Raw genomic sequence first — 19,744 nt, forward strand, 5'->3', positions numbered from 1 at the left:
TAAAAAATGACTCCTTCAGCGACCAAACCAATAACTTTTTATACACATTATTGACAGTGATTATGAACTAAAAAAAGGGTACGGTGGCATGGATGTGACAAACACTCCTGTTCTGTGAATGCACTCCTCTTTTTCTATCTCGTTCCCATGACATACTAACTTAAGTGAACGACTTACTAACTCGTGGGAACGAGTTAGCTATGTCGTGAGAACGACTTACTAAGTCGAAGGAATGAAATACAAAAAGAGGAGTGCAAAACTTAATAAAACAGAAGCGCAATGAAAAATGAGCGGTGAAGTTAATGAAGAAGGGGTACATTAAACAGAAGAGTAGTGAATTTTTTAAAAACGTGGAGTGAATGTAACCTATGTGCCACCATAAACAGATCATGTATACTTTAATATGTACACTAACAAAGGGTTTTTCAAGAACTCTACGGAAACGCAAGAAGCGCAGTACTTCTCGATGGACAAAAGAGGGACTTATTCCGGACATCAGTGGGCGTCCGTCAGGATTGTCTGCTCTTTCCCGTCCTGTTCAACCTTTTCCTTGAGAAGATATTGCAGGAGACTCTCCATGACGACCACACCTCTATCCCCATCGGTGGCAAACCCATATCCAACATGAGATTCGCTGATGACATTGACCGCATGGATGGCACTGGCAGTGAACTTCATCTCACAAACAGACTATATAAAAGACCAGGAGCATACGCGATGGAGGTCAGCACGGAGAGGTCCAAGAACATAGTTAACAGCACGACCAACACCAGTGCAGACATCGCCATGAACGGCGATAAGCTTGAAGAAGTGACCAGATTGAAGTACTTGGGCGAAACCCTGTCCATGGATGGTACCAGTACCACTAAGTTCCGAATAATAATTACCATGGCGACCGAAGCGGTGGCCAGACTGAGCAGGTCGTTGACATGCAAATCCATCAGCTGTGCCACAAAGTAAAGTTGTTTTTTTCTCATTATTGTTTTTTTTTTCATTTCTTCTTTTTCTATGGAATATTCATCTGTTTGTATCCATAATTTTTGTTTTCTTTTTTTGTTTGCATATGTAGACTTTTTATGTCTTATAATGGAATCTAACTGGACATGTTTTAAAATAGAAACTTACTGGACAAACACACACAAATTATCATTTATATCACCCATCACTTTTTTAAATGATTAAATTATGTACTCTAAATGTAAAAGGGCTAAACAATAAAGACAAACGCATAAAAATTTTCAAATAGTTAGACGAAAAAAAAAAGTATATGCCTATTACAGGAAAGTCACTTAACTCATACATTAGAACAAACCTTAAAAGATGAATGGGACGACGACATCTATCTCAGTGGACAACATACTAATAAACAAGTCATTGCTTTTCTGATAAAAAATAATATAGGGATCACAGTCGATAACTTTAATGAAATAATAATTGGCAGACAAGCAAGTATAGATATCAAAATACACGAAACACAATTAACATTAATCAACATTTACGGCCCTAACATAGATGATCCGACTAATTACGAAACATTACAATCCTTTATAATTAATAATCAAGATAAAAACATTATAGTCGGTGGTGATTTCAATACTGTTCTTAACCCATTATTAGATAAAAGAAAGGGAAACCTTTATACTCATCCTAAAAATAGAAACATTTTAGATAACATACTTGAAAACTACAATATGATAGACATATAGCGCACAGTTAATCCCAACGAAAGCAAATACACCTGGCACTCAAACAAAAAACCAACACTATTTTGTAGATTAGACTATTTTTTAATATATCAGTCACTTTGCAACATTATTGAAACATGTAACATTAAACCAGGATTTATGACTGACCACTCTCTAGTTGAACTTAAACTGCACAAAATACAACCTGAAAGAGGCCCAGGATACTTTAAAATTAATAACAGCATCTTATTAGATACAGAATATCAAACACAAATAAAACAAGAAATATTCAATACAGTTCAAAAGAATAAAGATGCGAACCCAAACAACTTATGGGAAGTAATTAAAGGAAATATACGTAACACAACAATTAGATACACATCATTTAAACAAAAAAAAGCACACAAACTTGAAACTGAAACCATTAAAATCATTGAAACACTTGAAAAACAATTGCATGAGACAAACACAAACGACACCAAAGACATTGAAAATGAAATAACATAAAAAAAACAAGTATTACATTTTTTTTATCATACACGTCTCAATGGAATACTACTACGAGAACGTGCACAGCATGTTGAACATAATGAAAAAAATACAAAATACTTCGCAAACATCGAACAAACGCAGAAGTGAACAAAAAACTATACACAAATTAGTAGTCAATGGCGAAGATATAAAAAACAGAACAAAATACTAGAAGAACAACGTTTATTTTTCGAAACCCTCTATAAACGAAAACATGTTGAAAATAACACCCTTTTTAAAAATACACATCATGCTTTAAATGAAGAGGAAAAAATACTGTGCGACGGATTACTTAATGAATATGAATGTGGATTAGCTCTAAAAGAAATGCAAAATCACAAAAGTCTAGAGTCTGATGGCATTTTATAAAATATTCTGGAATGATATTAAAATACATTTAATTAATTCACTTAACTATTCATTTAACAACGAAAACTTAACTACGCTACAAAAACAAGGAATAATATCACTCATTCCAAATCTGGAAAAAAACTTAGAATCCTTATCAAACTGGCGCCCGATTAGTTTACTTAACAATGATTATAAAATTGCAACTTAAAGTATATCAAAGGGAATTAAAAAAATATTATCATCAATTATTTTAAGATCTCAATCTGGTTTCATTAAAGGACGTTACATTGGTGAAAACGTACGTCTAATACAAGAATGCATAAATTATTTCAACCAACCAAACAATTCTGGTCTCATTTTCTTTGCAGACTTCGAAAGGCTTTCTATTCACTAGACCATTCGTTCATGTCCTTTTGTTTAGAAAATATGAATTTCGGTGAAAGTCTTATTAAATGGGTTAAACTATTTTATACCGATATTAACAGTATAATAATTAACAATGGCTTTTTCTAAAACAGTTTTAACATCGAACGAGGGGTAAGACAAGGATGTCCACTTTCATCCTCACTATTTATTATATGCATCGAGTATCTATCACACTATATCCAATCAAATGAACATATAAAAGGAATATCGCTAGAACCTGACGAAGAAATTAAACAGTCCCTATTTGCTGACGATGCAACATATTTTTTAAACGACAGTAGTGACTCATTCAATAATCTTATAGAATCGCTTATCCTTTTTGGAATGGCATCGGGTCTTAAATTAAACAAAGTAAATGTACTGTGCTAAGAGTAGGTAAATTTAAACAAAGTAATATGCATCTTAAAAAAGAAATGAAATTCATCTGGACATCAGATGAAGCAACAACGTTAGGAATAACCTTTACAAACAATGAAAATGAAACAATTCTTAAAAACATATTTCCTTAACTACAAAAATTTAAAAATTGTTTAAAATCATGGCAACACCGTAAACTTACACTTATCGGAAAAACACCGTTTTAAAAACATTTGCACTCCCTAAATTAATTTTTACACTAACAGTTCTCCCAAATCCACCAAATGATATTATTAATGATATAAAATCAGCAAGATTTAATTTCATATGGGACGGTAAGCCTGATAAAATAAAACGAACTCAGTTAATTCAATCTGTAGAAAATGGAGGTATCCAATTAACAGACATCGACTCATTCTTGAATGCAATCAAAGGCAGCTGGGTTAAAGATACCTAGATAATATCAATACGAGTAAATGGAAATTATTCTACCAGAAAATTCTAAAAAAATATGGTTACTCCTTACTTTTTGAATGTAACATCAACAATACCATTTTGCGTGAAATTGCAAACAAAAACATATTTCTATCTAGTGTTTTATCGGCATGAACTTATGTTACTCATAATCTAGAAACCCTAATCACCAGTAAAACTATTTTATGGAACAATAAAGACATTACTTCAAACAATAAGATTTTTTTCTATAAACAGTGGTTTGAATAAAACATTAAATATGTCGACCAATTGTACGATTACAGAATAAAGGACTTCGATTCTTCTGAGAATATTTATTATATATACGAAATACCTTCAAGCAATTTCCTAATGTATTACACATTAATTAAAAGCATACCCATACATATTAAATCTACAATTAATACAAATAACACACCATGTACTCAAACATCATTCACGGAAAACATACTTGCAAAACAAAACAAAACAAACAAAATATTTTACAAACTACAAATTAAACACCCAGCAGAAAACTCCAAGATTCAAAATAAATGGCAAAGCCTTCTTCGAGAACAAGAATTTAATTGGAAACAAATATTTATCATGCCATATTAAACAACTATAGATAGCACACTGAGAAATTTTCAATATAAATATGTCCATAGAATCATAGCTACAAATAAATATCTTTTCAAGTGCAACCTATCCAACACAAATGTATGTGATATATGCAGCGAACACATTGAAACAATAGAACACCTTTTCTGGGAGTGCAAACATATTCAAATTCTATGGAACCAGTTAACAACATTTCTAGGGAAACAACAATTACAATTAAAACTGTCTCTCTTAAATATCAGTTTCTGTGTTAATACTTTTAAAATACCAGAAATTAATAACACTGTGAACCACATTATCATATTAATGAAATATTTTATATTCAGCATCAAATACAAAAAACAAATACCTACTTTCAACTGTTTTATAAACTATTTAAAACTTAAGATCCAAATTGAAAAACAAATTGCCCTTAACAATGATAAACTTCATATATATGAACAAATATGGCAACACATTAAACTTTTATAACAAGTCCAGAATGCTTTCTACCAACTTTATGCAACTCATTCATATTCATAACTATTCTGTAGATTTTTTTTTGTTAAAAAAACCTATATATTAGCATATCTTGTATAACATGTTTGAACATTATTGCTGCTACATGATATAACTTTTTGTGTGTGATCATATGCATGTATGCAATGTATGTCTTATATTGAATAAAAAAAATATAAAAAAAACTAACAAAGTAAAGACTCTACAAGTCCCTCCTAGTCTCCATCCTACTCTACGGCTGCGAGATCTGGAACCTTCACGCGGACAGAGAACGTAGGATACAGGCATTTGCACATAAATGTTGCAGAAGACTAGGAGCACAAGACCAACGAGTACACAAGAGACCCTACTGGCGACCATCAAACGACGAAAGCTGGCTTGGTTTGGACACGTCACCAGGCACGACTCTCTGTGCAAGACTGTTCTCCAGGACACGCTAGATGGAGGTCGATGTCAAGGCCGTCAGAGGCAATGCTGGATGGACAATGTAAAAGAGTAGACATCCCTTACCATGGATGAATTACTCTCAGCAGCACACAACAGACCTGAGTGGATGATTATTTCATTTCCCCCAATGGCAAAACCGGTAAAGGGATTAATGATGATGATGATGTGTTTGTTCAGAATGTTGATATCGGAAGCAGCATACATGTGTAAAACTATAAGTGCGTTCCCCCCCAAGTACAGAAATGTTAAATAATCAGCAGTTGTCATTGCATCTAGTGTAGATCACTGTCATGGCATCTCAACTTTCGTTCAAGGGATTCTTCACACACGTGTTGTCATCGTTGTTGTCCAAATCAAACAATTCTTGATTTAAGGTGAAAGTTTCGTCTGCCATTAGTCTATAGTACATAAAACATGTGATAACCGCATGCCATTTGGCCGCGTTGTGGTCAGGTCTTTTAACCCATGCATTCCAAAATGATGACAAAGCAGCGCCAAGATGACCCATGTCTCGAAGAATACATCCCACTAAATTGTACCCAGTGTCGAAGTGACATAAATTGAAGTCATCGTCGATAAGTGCATTAAGAAACAACATTGCCACATTCTTTTCTCTGTTGTTTCCCAGTTTCTTGTGGACTAGATACAACATGTAGTACAGAAGAACTTTGGAGTCTACAGCGACACAGTCGAACCAGTAATCGACCCCTGGATCAATATCACTCTGCAAAAAATGCGCATTCAAACAATAGATACTGTCAGCATAACATTAAAATAACGAATAAAAATAGTATCAGAAAAAAAAATCTACCAGAATAATCAACAAAATGTATAGGTTTAACACTTAAGTAAAAGACAGCGGCTTTTCTTACCTCTGCAAAGTACGATCGGAACATTTCGTACTGAAGGTCTTTCGGAATTATAGGAAGCTCAGACGGCAGAAACACAACACATGTGCATGCATTGTTCAACAATACATCAGACGAAGACATTTTCTTGTCGATTATTTTGTTCACCAATTCTTCATTTACCAAGATCGTGTGAGTGAAATCACTCTCTTTTCTGCCGCACATACCTATTGTTATTAAGTCCGTCCCTACACTCGCTTCTAATTCCTTCAATATATGTAGACATTCTTCGTACTTTCCAAACGCATACAGAGCTGTTGCCAGTTTGACTGTGCCGGAAAGTTTTTCTGTAAAAACAATTAATAAAAAAAAGAAAAAGAATTTCTATGATAATTGATTCCTAATAAATTATTAATCATAATTTTATTAGGAAAATTCATATATAAAAAGTGTTATACATCAATGAACACAACACTTACGTAAATAAAATGTATTAGATCAACATTCGTGTGATTGAACAACTATATATATATATATATATATATATATATATATAGATATATATACATACATATATATATATATATATATGATAGAGATTCGTGAACATTCATATTGTATATGCTAAAATTTTAAAATACATCTAGACAGAATATACCTGATCGTTGGCCAGCTCTAAAATAGTCGAGTGCTTGATCTTGAAGTTCAACATTTGATTCTAAAACTGCTTTTGATGCCAGTTGCGACCCATAGCTCGTATACATGAATGGCAAGAGATAACCTGTTGCTAGCTTGGTGGTATTTAGAGACTGGGCGGTTAATATGGAGATCTTTTCGCTGTCCTGCAAGGATTCAGTTAAACGTCCGTGAGAATGAATGCATCTGTCAAGCGTATCATCCTTCCTCGTGTGCTGCAAGATCTTCATTGCCATGTCTGCTGTTTCGCCAATAAACAAATAGTGTTGTCTGTGAACAGCTAAATGTAGATCTCGTTTCGCTTCATTAAAGTAGTTTCTTTTGTCATCAACGCCATTGTCGTATCCTTCGCATTCTAAGACGCACGGTTTTACCGCATCTCGAAGCAAACTGCCCACTCGGTCACACTTAAGCTCCATTAAATATTTGATTGGCTCATTCAAGACTTTGTCAAGAACAGCAGTTACCATACTGCGTACTTCTCTGTTTCCTTTCCAAATGCTGACAGGTGGCATAAAAAAGTTCGGAACGAAACCGTTTCGAATCCAGATCTTAAGCAGATGCACACATTTCACAAAACAAGCAACTATATTTCTTTCTGTCCAAATCGATGGGTGAGTTTTCTCTATTGACCAAAAGATGCTTGTCTTGCACTGGTATGAGGTGAGTGACTTGCCTTGAACTACCGGTTTGACAAAATCTTCCTTCATCATTTTCAAAAGAATGTAGCATTTAAACTGTGTTGGATTTAAATTCAGCATGATTTTGCGTTCCTGTAAGGAAAACGACAATCGCCACTGCAGATGTTTTTCTGAGGATTCAGAATGCCCGGAGGGCACAAAAAATATCCCGAACGCACCGAAATCTCCAGCCATGTTTGTACTTGGAAACCCATACTTTCGCTTCCTTGTCAAAAATTCTTCAGCCGCCGAGGGCCACTTTGTGCAATGGAATGACGGTATGTAGTCAAGATCAGTAAAGCCAGGTCGTTTAAAAGTCGTTGCAGCGGGTCCGTTTCTTTCATCCTGGGTCATAGCTTCTACCAAACAACTATTCGAGATTACATTCCTTCCGTTTAGATCGATGTCCAAATTTAGGACAACGTTTGGATTTTCGAGGTGTGCTTCCCCTGCAGGGAAAAACTCGAGCTTACAGAACCCTACAGGCGTGAGGTCGTCTGTTAACATTAACAAGTAACTAAAATCGTCTTCGCCGTTATCATATTTCTGTAGAAGTGCATCAAATGATATATCGTCTTTGTTTTCAAACACTGGGAAGGTCTGAATGCATATCATAGTATCTCTGTCTGAATTCATTCCTGGTGTCGTTGTGCCTTCTGAAGTGCTGCCAAATGTATATACGGCAACATCGTTGGATTCTAAGATGTTCGATATGCCAGTTATAACATCGGTCACTAGAGCGCAATGCTGGCGTATGCTTCGTACATATTCGGAGGCTCCCGCGATATCCAGCACCACAAACAAGTGCTTTGAGACAACTTCCAAGTAGTCTCTTTTTTCTTTGTTCATATCTGATAAAAAAGAAATGAATATACAAATTACATTTTCAATTATCCCGAAAGGCGTTAAAATGAACATTAAAATGATAGAAGTGATAGATTGTTGAAAACACTGCAAATGTCAATTTTTGGTAAGAAATGCAACAACGTGTTAAGCAAAATGCTTTGTAAGTCGAAAACATTCTAATAATATGTATGCTATAAATGTTTTAGGAATACGCGCGTATTGATCCTCATAGACAATACGAGTTTTTGAGCCATCATTTTAAAGATATTAAAGTGTGAATTTGCCTTAGATTTTAAATATTGAAATCCAAATAGTATTTGTATTTATTGTTACCAAACAGTTTATCATTCACTTGGTATTCCTTTTCGATCATAAAGATGATATATGTCGTGTTCTGAGACTTTTTGTACTAATTCGGCAAGCGTCATAATGAGAAAACTCATTCGAAATGACGTCGCTAAACTAGATTGGTTACCTCTCCTTATCTATCGCATACTCCTTATTAGGGATCGGTACAAGCTAATTCTACCGGTCCAAAATTGGACCGGTTATTTTTAGAAACATATCGCGAGATCATTCGAGGTTCAGGGGAAGTAATCCGTGTACCATTTCCGATTTATTTTTCCGAACTTTTTGACAGCTTACGGGTAAGAATAAAAGCTCGTTCTTGTCAAATAAGATTCATAATACATATGCAACTTGAATACTACATGATGCATACTATCCTCGCGCTACTTAAAAGTGGAAATTCTTGATTTGTGGGCATGTGATTCTTTGTATTTGATCTGGTTATCAACGGAATGATAGAAAGATTGACAAAAATAATCTGGGAAACGCCGCGAACCATAACATTGTAACGTCACGTCACGAACGAAGCTACCAATTGGTCTTCGCGTTATCCAATTAAAATCGTCGATACATTAGCCTGTACCTGTTGTATATTATAGTCAACGGAGTCAACGGTTATATTCAACGGGGGACGAGTTAATCGCCGAACTTGCGCTGAATTTTTGTATAAATTTCCTAAGGTTTTCTGTGATTTTACTATTTATCTTATTTAAGTAATAGAAATATCGGCATAGACTAGTACTTAAAAGCGAGATTATACGATTTTTTCAAGCATTTATGAATTTATATTAAATGTGTAAAAAACTTATTATAAATATAGTATTATTATTATTATTATTATATATTGCAATCTAAATTAAAATAAAAGTTAAGAAGAACATGTGTCGAAAAATGCGAAATAAGCCAGATATTTAATTCTGAAATCGAAAATGTCTGTACAGTCGAATTTGCCAGCATGTTTATCATGCATGTACGATGTGAATATAAATTTAGTTTAACGGTTCATTTTAAATTCCTGCAACGATATATATATACGATATATATTCATATGACGCACGGACACTAACTCTGATCCTAATAAAAAGACGAATGCTTCCGTTATTGTAGGAAAATATGTGCGAACTATCTTCGTCACAATCGGCTCGGGGCGCTAATTTGTCTTTTCTGCATTTTATGAAATTCGTCTTCAATGTATAATTTTTCTTGCCTATTATGTGTTATTGTAACATATTTTATCAATATATTACACTTTAATACATATATAAAGTCGTATAATCCCGCTTTAAAGAATTTTCTAGCAAACAATTAGTTGATTTTGACATTTTGATGTCAATGAGCTGAGTTATTACTTCCCTTTTACCAAAGTCGGCCACCGAAAATTTAGGTATCGGGTCGTTTCGCCCTAAAACCTGTTCGCCCTAGGTCACTCTGAGTCGTTTTAGTTTGAATTACAATTGAAGCCGGTTAATTTATATACCAATAATCTTAAATTGAATGAAATGCTTTTTTTTATCCTCTTATCCCCAATGTGCAGAAGATGTCGAGGAATACTTGACCTTCTTGGGAAGAAGTTTCATAACCTATTGTATACCAATCCAACAGGAAACGCTAAGTCTCTCTGCTCAATGCCTGTGCTATAAGAGGAAGAATAAGAATGCTATGCAAACGGAACTATTCCTGTCTATCCCACTTGCAGTGCCAATAATATGTGACTAATAACTCATATTACACTTAGTTGTTGTAACATTTTCAAATCATGAGCAGTCTATGATAATGTGCTGCAACAAGTGTAGATTTAACTGCCTCAAGACCTCACTCATATTTATGGAATATGTTTGGATGTATACGACATTTTACCTATACTCATTTTATTATGAGTTTTTATAATTTTAATTCTATTCTAACATTATCAACTTAAAACAAATGTATGCATTTTAATTTTTAAATGGTAACCATGGTGACCACAAAGTTGTGATCATTGACATGCAGCAAACACTTAAAAATTGATGATTAATGTATTGTCGTTTACTAGGTTTAAATTTAACCATGTGTAAATTAATTGTACAATTAACTGAACATTGAACAAATCTAAGAACATTATGTTTGTCTATGTATGTACTTAATTAAATGGGATCTGTTTGAATTCTTTAAAGATGTATATAATACTTGAATTGTTTTTTTCGAAGTTAAACTAACATAATATTTAATGTTCACGTCTTTTAAATAAATAATTTTATTTTCACCTCTTTCAAATAAATAATGTTGTGTGTAGATCTTGGTTTACAGTACAATTAAAACATTGAGATTCTTTGTTAACAATCACGGATGATTTTCGGAAAACAGTATAATCAAATTTTGAAATATAATGGTACAGTTTGTAAGACATATTTTGCATTGTCATTTAATTTGTCAAAATTTGCTAGTTGTAGGTAATCTTATCCGATCCAAATGTACTGCAAACGAATTTAGCGCGAATAATCACAAGAATCTATATCTATTGAGATAGACACTATGACTTTGTCTCTGCATTATGTATAGAAGAATAATGTTTCAATATATCATTTATTAAACAAACAACAGTTAAAAAGTACATTTCATACACAAAATTTCAATCGTTTGCATTATTTAAGGTGTTTCCATGGAAACCAATATACATTTTATAATGTTTATAATGTTTTCTAATTCTTGAGAAGTATTAAGTATATCATATTATAAAACCATATGTAAGTGATTTATTCATGCACTTGTAGATTTATTAAAAATGTATTAACATAATTTATTGACATGAAACTAAAGCAAGAAATGTTTATTTTTTGTGTTTTAATAGGTATTTCTAAATCAGCCGTTTTAACCTTAAACTGATAAATTTTGCAAACATCTTAATTTTACCGTGTTCACCATACATGGAGCTTTCTGAAAATGTAAATAAGTAAATTTCGTCAATGTACCCACGTTTTGACCAAAAATTTCACAACATATTTTTAAACGCTTAAAATCTCAGTGTAAGATGCACTTACCTCACGTCTAACAATACGCTTATGACAACATTATTTTACCCATGACCTTTGTGTATTATAGCTGAACTTTGCATAAATACATTAGAATTGTATTTATAATATCTACATGTAGTCTTTACTTTAACAGAAAAGGGCCATCCACCGCGTGGTAGCCATGCTGATACACGAATGGGCAGCTGCCTTTGAATTGAATTTCTTGAAGAAAAAATAATATAAAATTTATACTTTTTAAATCGCATGGCATACTTTTGTCTATTGTTGCATAATCAAAGAAACTTTGGCCCCAAAATTACATTCAATATGATATATGCCAACAAAGTCCGTCAGTGCATTTCCTTGTGTCCCACTAGCTAAAATGTTTTTAAATCAATAATATGCAAGCTTGAAATGCATTATTTGAAATTATAATGCTTGCGTATAAACAATGTGTACCAGTTGAAACACGTTTTAAATGTATTTATGATGTCTTTGCTATATCAAAAATACTATATGAAACCATTAAAAAAACACGAACCTGTTCATGTGTATGCACCTTTATAACGACAAAGACGTTTTAATGATTCGTCAGTGAGTATTTGTTAACTAATCCATTTAAATTCGCCTCATTATCAACGAATACGAAACAGGAAGTTATAATTGTTATCTTCCAAGGGAGTATACCAATATCAACAAAACCAGATCAAGTAGTCGTGTTATCACGTCCCTTTTGTGTGTACACGATCATTACATAATGGAACTTAGTAAAACTTGAAAGCAGTATAATTGCCTCACTAATGGAACACTTTTAGTTAATTATTTAAAAACGAGCACAAACTTTTTGCATCGTTTTTTTTAATGCCACTCGACCCAAAAGCAACTGTTAAATCCAGCAAAACGGAAATATAATTGTTTGTTTAGTTAACTGTCGCTGGCTCTTAGTCTACTGTATATAGCATAGGTGAAAATGTAATACATTCAAAATAATCGACCAATTCATTTTAATTTGTATTTATTTCTGTAAATATTCAGTATGATTGTTCATCTTATTGCCATTTTTCCGGAAAATTAATCCACATCTGTAATTGTATGATAAATTGGATATTGTTGACTTGTAATGATTGGTCAGATTTTAATACTGCTCTCCATTATTATTCAACATGACAAGATAATATGAAACACGTATATAATCGTATCAAATTAAGAGTTAACGCCGTCTTCAACGTGAGAGGTAAACTAAGGATGAATGGTGACCGCGCATGCTATACTTTCGGAATCACCTTATTTGTACATTGCCCCGTTTCTCAGCTTTAGATGTGCATCAAACGGTATGATTTGGGTTGTTATTCGCCTTCCTTGATAGCGTAAGAGTTTAACTATACAGCCGAAGACAACATTGTTTTGGAAATACTAGTTGTCACATACAAACATAAACAAGCACAAAGTATACATTCGTTATTCAACTTTACGTGGGAAATAGAAAATCTACGCTTTATTCCACAACGCGTAGAAACAGCAAAACCCATAATATAGCCTTTGCTTGAAATACTAGTAAACACTGACCAATAGAATAGAAATGGTTGTAAATTACAAGTTTTATTTTCATCGTTATTATGGCAATGATTAATTTGCAATTAGAAACTGCCTACTCATTTTAGTCAAGTTCAAGCAAATGTTCATTCGAGATCGGAACAAAATGCCTTTAGCAATTCGCAACAAATATAAAAAATGGCGATGACAAAGAAACAAAACCTATCTATTGTACTTGAAAGGTAGTAGGTATCAACACGATGGTTGATATATAAAGTTTAAAACAATATCATAGGTATACATGCCTGTAAATACCTATGCGAAATTCTGTAAACAAGAAAACACCAGATTCAAGAAACAGGAAACTTAAGATTTAGACGGTCGGTATATCAATACTCTCAAATGGCAAATATCGCGGGGATATTACTCAAAGTATTTAAAGGGACCATCAACCGCGATTGACGAAAAAATTAAAGTTCTAAAATACCGTATTTTTTTAACAATTATTAGTTTATATCGATTAAAATATCACGACTGGTATATTACATTAAAAAAGTTGTTACGTTTTCATATTTTCAGTATGTTTGGTAATAATTTTACTAGGTACAGATACCAGGTAACTACCAGTAAACTATAAATAACGCGAGTAGATTGAACATCATCGTCATGTGGTAAACCCAGGAATGCAAATTGTGCATGCGTAGTGAATTGTATATATTTTATATTTAAAATGATCAATCTACTTGCGTTATTTATAGTGTGTATATCGTTATGTCACCTATTTTCGCGATATACTTTCGATTTCACATCACGAAACTTTATTACCGAATATACTGAAAATATGAACTTTTTTTCCAGTGATATAATAAACCAGTCGTGATATTTTAATCAATTTAAACTAATAATTGTAAAACCATACGGTATTTTAGAACTTTTCTTTTTTCGTCAATCGCGATTGACGGTCCCTTTAAAGGGGCCTTTTCACAGATTTTGGCATATTTTAAAGTTTGTCATTAAATGCTTTATATTGATAAATGTAAACATTGTATCTTAAAAGCTCCAGTAAAAAATCAAGAATAAAATTGAATATGGGAAAAAAAGTAGCCGGTACCAGGGCTCGAACCAGTGACCCCCGGAGTCCTGGAGTTAGTCTGAAGTAAAAACGCATTAGCCCTCTCGGCTATTCCGCCGGGTACACTCAAAGTGAGTATTGTATACCTTATATAAGCAATCTTCGTAGTTTCGTAAATTTAAACGACAACAGCAGAACTCTCCAAATTATTCAATCGTTTCGCGTTGCAACGCTTTATAATTTTTAGGTTTTCAAATCGGCAAAAGATACATATAATGGCTATATTGGACTATGGTAAATGTTCAGTAATACTGTTTCCTCACAAATATCATAACTTAAACGAAAATTTGCGAATCTGAAACAATTTTGTCAATTTACCAAACCGTGAAAAGATCCCTTTAACTAAAACAATTACATGGGTTAATCGATACCCTATTTATACAAAACTTCTTACTTTCGCTACTAATAAAATGTAAAAATGAGTAAAGCAAACTCAACTCTGTCTAACAGCGCGGTCAGGTTTTCTGACATTCATACAATTAATGCTATAATGATAACATTTTCATTTAATTAATATGTAAACCTAAAGCATCACACATGTACGAGGTGGGCGGGCGGGCGGGCCGGCGGGCCGTAGGGAGGGAGGGCAGGCAGGCAGGCGGGCTGGCGGGCAGGCAGGCAGGCAGGTAGGTTTATTTCGTCAAAGAACGCATACATGGGCATTTACAACATGTACAATATATAAAAAAATATAACATACATGAAGATAAATATACCATGACATACCCACCAACACCAAGGATATCAAAAAAATGAGTAAACCCATATTTCCATTATGGTCCTTTGTGCTGGTGGCAGGACATAGAGTGGCACTTATAAAAAATGGAGAATGCATAACATTTATGGAAGATAGGATCAATGTTGATAAAAATTGATGACTAAAATGATTTCTTTATCCAAAAAACAAACACTACACATAAAAAGTTACATATTTTCTAATACATTAGTTTTTAAAGACGACTTAAAACAGACAATCTATCAATCTGTGGTATACTGGAGGGTAAATTGTTCCATAATGAGCATCCTGTGTAACAAAAGGACTTTGACCCGAAACCTTTGACTTTGGGGACAGCACATGCGCCTTTTTGAGTTTACCTTGTCCTGTATGAATGAATAGAGGCCTGCGGAATATAATGTCCCCCATATAGTCAGGGGCCGAACCATTTTTAATCTTAAACACATGGCCAAGAACAATCTGGTCTACACGTTTATTGACTGGTAGCCAATGAAAACCCACAGAGCATTCAATAATGTTTCTTACTTTAATCAAGGATTACTGGCTTATTGTGTGTTGTTACATTCCCCAAAATTTGATTTGCATGTTGTGTAAAACGTTCATGTATTGTTCGGAAATATAATTTTGAAAATTAACTAAGTTGTTATATTGATTTTGTATTCATTTAAACATGCAATATTTTTTTTTAGACTGGCACACTATAACATTTTTATCTCAGGATAGGCCACATTAATGTATGCTTCAAAGGAACATATACATGTTCTTCTCGAAATTTGCTAAGGATCGCTTTTCATAGAATGTGTAATTTGAAGTTCACCCCTAGCTAGATTCAGCCAGCGTCACGCATTGATGATCAATGATAAATCAATACACAAAAATAAAATACAAACAGACATTCTATTATCAAAACCTGCAAAATAAAAATTTATATTAAATTAGATTAAATTTAAGATAATGTGAAAAGAAAAAGTGATCCTTAGCAAATTTTGAGTAGTATATAATATTAGACAGTCCCTTAAGCAACGTTTTTCTTTCTTGGAGGCAAATAACGGAACAATAAATATATATAAAGGGGCTTTTTCACAGATTTTGGCATGTATTAAAGTATGTAATTAAAGGCTTTATATTGATAAATATAAACATTGGATATAAAAAGCTCCAGTAAAAAAACAATAATAAAATTAAAGAAAGAAAAAAAGTAACCCTTAACTGGGCTCGAACCACTGACCACTGGAGTAAAAGTTAATCGCTTAGACAGCAAGGACATCCGCGCTCATACAATGATGTATGTATTCTATACTTTATTTAATTAATCCTTGTAGCATCACATAAAATAAATACAACAACAGAACTCTCCAAATTATTTAATCGTTTCGCGTTGCAATGCTTTATAATTTTCAGGTTTTTAAATCGTCAAAAGATGCATATGATGGATATTTTAAAGCATTGTAAATGTACAGTATTACTGTTTCCTCACAGAATATCATAACTACAACAAAAATTTGCGAATCTGAAACATTTTTTTTTTAATTTTTCAATTAACCAAAACGTCAAAAAGGCCCTTTTAAAATATTCAGTGGAAAAAAACAGCAATTATCAAGTGTCAATTCTCGATACCATTTTTTCACTGAGACACATGTTTTCTGTACAAATTTGATATCTATCAATAATGTTTCTCATAAAGATTATTAATGAAATATTTACAATAATTTATCGCAAGCAATTAATACAATTTGTTTTGCTCAATACGGGGGCTTGGATTATATGGTTATTAAAATTCAATTCCATTTACTCTATTAATTTTGCTCATCGAGTTACCGGTACTTTATTAAATGGAGTAAAATAGTATATAAACCTCAACACCTTTGTCAAACAACACAATACAAATCCTTGAATTCAATTCTTCGCGGCTGATTTTTGCAATTACTGCAATCTGTAATCACCGTTTAACACGCTGATTATCTCTGTCTGATGTAGTGATTAACCCTTAATACCAGACACCCACACTAATGCTTGTGTTTATCACATGATATGAACATTTATTCACACCCTTGTCAAGAATCAGCTCACAGTGCCCATCTTCAAAATCATTGGTAGCGGATCCGTGGTCTAGTGGTAACACACTGGCTTCACAATCCAGATTCGCTGGTTCGATCCCCCGCTGCACCTAACTTACTAATTTGTCTTTCGCATGAGACGTTAAACCGAGGTGCAGTGTACTAGGTGCTATACACCGGGCACCAAAAGACCCAGGGTCACCTCTGGAACGGGGTGTCTCCTGTATCTTGCACTATCCCCCGTAACCAACTAACACGTCTTTCTGGGGGCGATGGCCATATGGGAGACAATCCCGGTGCACTCGATAAAAAGAAAAACAACAACATCAAAATCATTTTAACCTAAGATCTCGTCGAAGTTAATATTTGACGTTAACTTCACGGACTTTCCACAATGGCCGACAAAGTTGATCTCACGAACCGCGACCCCAATCACTTGAACGATAACATCAAGGTTTGCGATATGATTCTTTATAATTATCTATTGTTTGTGTAAATTGCATTTTGTGGGTTTGTTTGCGTCAAACTTTAACATTGGCCATAACTTTTGCAATATTAAAGATAGCAACTTGATATTTGGCATGCATGTTTATCTTATGGAGCTACACATTTTGAGTGGTGAAAGGTCAAGGTCATCCTTCAAGGTTCATAGGTCAAATATATAGGGGGCACATAGTGTTTCACAAACGCATCTTGTTATTTATTTTTATTTTACCGAAATAAATATAATTGCATACTAAGTAACTGAAACAATATATTGTGATGTTGTTTAACTGATATAACGTTATTACTTTAATTAATGATGTTTTAACATAGATAATTTGAATACTACATTTCATAATAATTTATTGTTAAATTGCATACACCCTTACTTTATTTATAGGTTCAATTTGAAGACATCCTCGCAGAACCGGAAGGAGCGCACTCTATCGACTGCGTCTGGAAGCTTGCGTACACGTGCTTCTCGTGCTTGCTCGGACTCTGTTACAAGATTTCTACCCTGTTGTGTGGCATCTGCATCGCCGCTGAGTGGGGCTGCGAGTTTGCCGGAGTCGCCTTCTATCATGTCTGGTTCACCACACCGATGCTGAAGATGTTTGAGATGAATTGTGCTGTTTTCTCAAAGATGACCCGCACTTGTCTCGCGTGCTGCATTGAGCCCTGCTGCGAGGCGTTTGGTAAAATCTTCCACAATTTCAAGAAATAGATACTAACTTAACATACAATCTATTGGTCTTGTAAAGAAAATTATTTTTGACCACGATATATAATGACCAGCCATAATTTGTTGCATATTCTTTTACATCATGATATCACATTTATAGAAATAAATAATAATATTGTATCGCAAGTACTGTTTCGTGTTTTCTCTCGTGTTAGCAATTCCGTGATTGCAAATGTTCAACCTTCTTACATGTTACAAAGTGTTTAAACTTTTTTTGAAGATAAAGATGAAGTAAAGATTGCATTCAACATAACTACGCATTAAATTACATCAAACATTCGAGGTGAACGACAGCTTTTCACATATTAATTTACTTGAACCAACAAATAAATAGAATGACAATTGACGATAATTGTCTTTTCGGAGCATCACAAGGGATAAACGGTCGCAGAATAATTCATTATAAATAATTTACTTTGCATAACAAGCTAATTGCATATATATAAACCAAAAAACTAAAAGAGAAGGCATTGATGACTCACCTTAGTACTGGCGCAAGTGAAAACACAAAACAAGAGGGCCTTGATGGCTCACCTGAGTACTGACACAGGTGAAAACACTAAACAAGGGGGCCTTGATAGCTAACATGAGTACTTGCGCAGGTGAAAACACTAAACAAGAGGGCCTTGGTGGCTCACCTGAGTAACGGCACAGGTGAAAACATTAAACAAGAGGGTCTTGATGGCTCATTGAGTACTGGCACAGGTGAAAACACTAAACAAGAGGTCCTTGATTGCTCATTGAGTACCGGCACAGGTGAAAACACAAAACAAGAGGGCATTGATGGCTCACCTGAGTACTGGCACAGGTGAAAACACTAAATAAGAGGTCCTTGATGGCTCATTGAGTACTGGCGCAAGTGAAAACACTAAACAAGAGGGCCTTGATGGCTCACCTGAGTACTGGCACAGCTGACAACATTTAACAAGAGGGCATTGATGGCACTCCTGAGTGCTGGCACAGGTGAAAACACAAACAAGAGGGCCTTGATGGCTCACCTGAGTACTGACACAGGTGAAAAAACTAAAAAAGAGGGCCTTTATGGCTTGCCTGAGTACTGGCACAGGTGAAAACACTAAACAAGAGGGCCTTGATGGCTCACCTGAGTACTGGTACATGTGAAAACACTTAACAAGAGGGCCTTGTAGGCTCACCTGAGTACTGGAAGAAATGAAAACAGTAAACAATACGGTCTTGATGACTCACCTGAGTGCTGGCACAGAAAAAAACACTAAACAAGAGGGTCTTGGTGGCTCACCTGAGTACTGGCGCAAGTGAAACACA

At 34.1% G+C, this 19,744-nt stretch overlaps 2 protein-coding genes across 2 annotated transcripts; one reads left to right on the forward strand and one right to left on the reverse strand.

Annotated features, from left to right (window-relative positions):
- Positions 1-1,404: 1,404 nt before the first annotated feature.
- LOC127834925 (uncharacterized) lies at positions 1,405-12,449 on the reverse strand. Its single transcript, XM_052361051.1, has 4 exons — positions 12,319-12,449; positions 6,876-8,444; positions 6,242-6,564; positions 1,405-6,093 (listed from the first exon to the last, which is right to left on the reverse strand). Exons 2-4 carry the CDS (start codon positions 8,440-8,442, stop codon positions 5,668-5,670), a joined length of 2,316 nt encoding a protein of 771 aa, XP_052217011.1. The 5' UTR covers positions 8,443-8,444; positions 12,319-12,449; the 3' UTR covers positions 1,405-5,667.
- Positions 12,450-17,626: 5,177 nt separating this feature from the next.
- On the forward strand, positions 17,627-18,442 carry LOC127833410 (caveolin-1-like). Its single transcript, XM_052358638.1, has 2 exons — positions 17,627-17,689; positions 18,119-18,442. The coding sequence occupies exons 1-2, from the start codon at positions 17,630-17,632 to the stop codon at positions 18,440-18,442; spliced, it is 384 nt and encodes a 127-aa protein (XP_052214598.1). The 5' UTR covers positions 17,627-17,629.
- Positions 18,443-19,744: the final 1,302 nt, after the last annotated feature.

The sequence above is a fragment of the Dreissena polymorpha genome, chromosome 6 (assembly GCF_020536995.1).
Source record: "Dreissena polymorpha isolate Duluth1 chromosome 6, UMN_Dpol_1.0, whole genome shotgun sequence".
Taxonomy (NCBI): Eukaryota; Metazoa; Mollusca; class Bivalvia; order Myida; family Dreissenidae; genus Dreissena; species Dreissena polymorpha.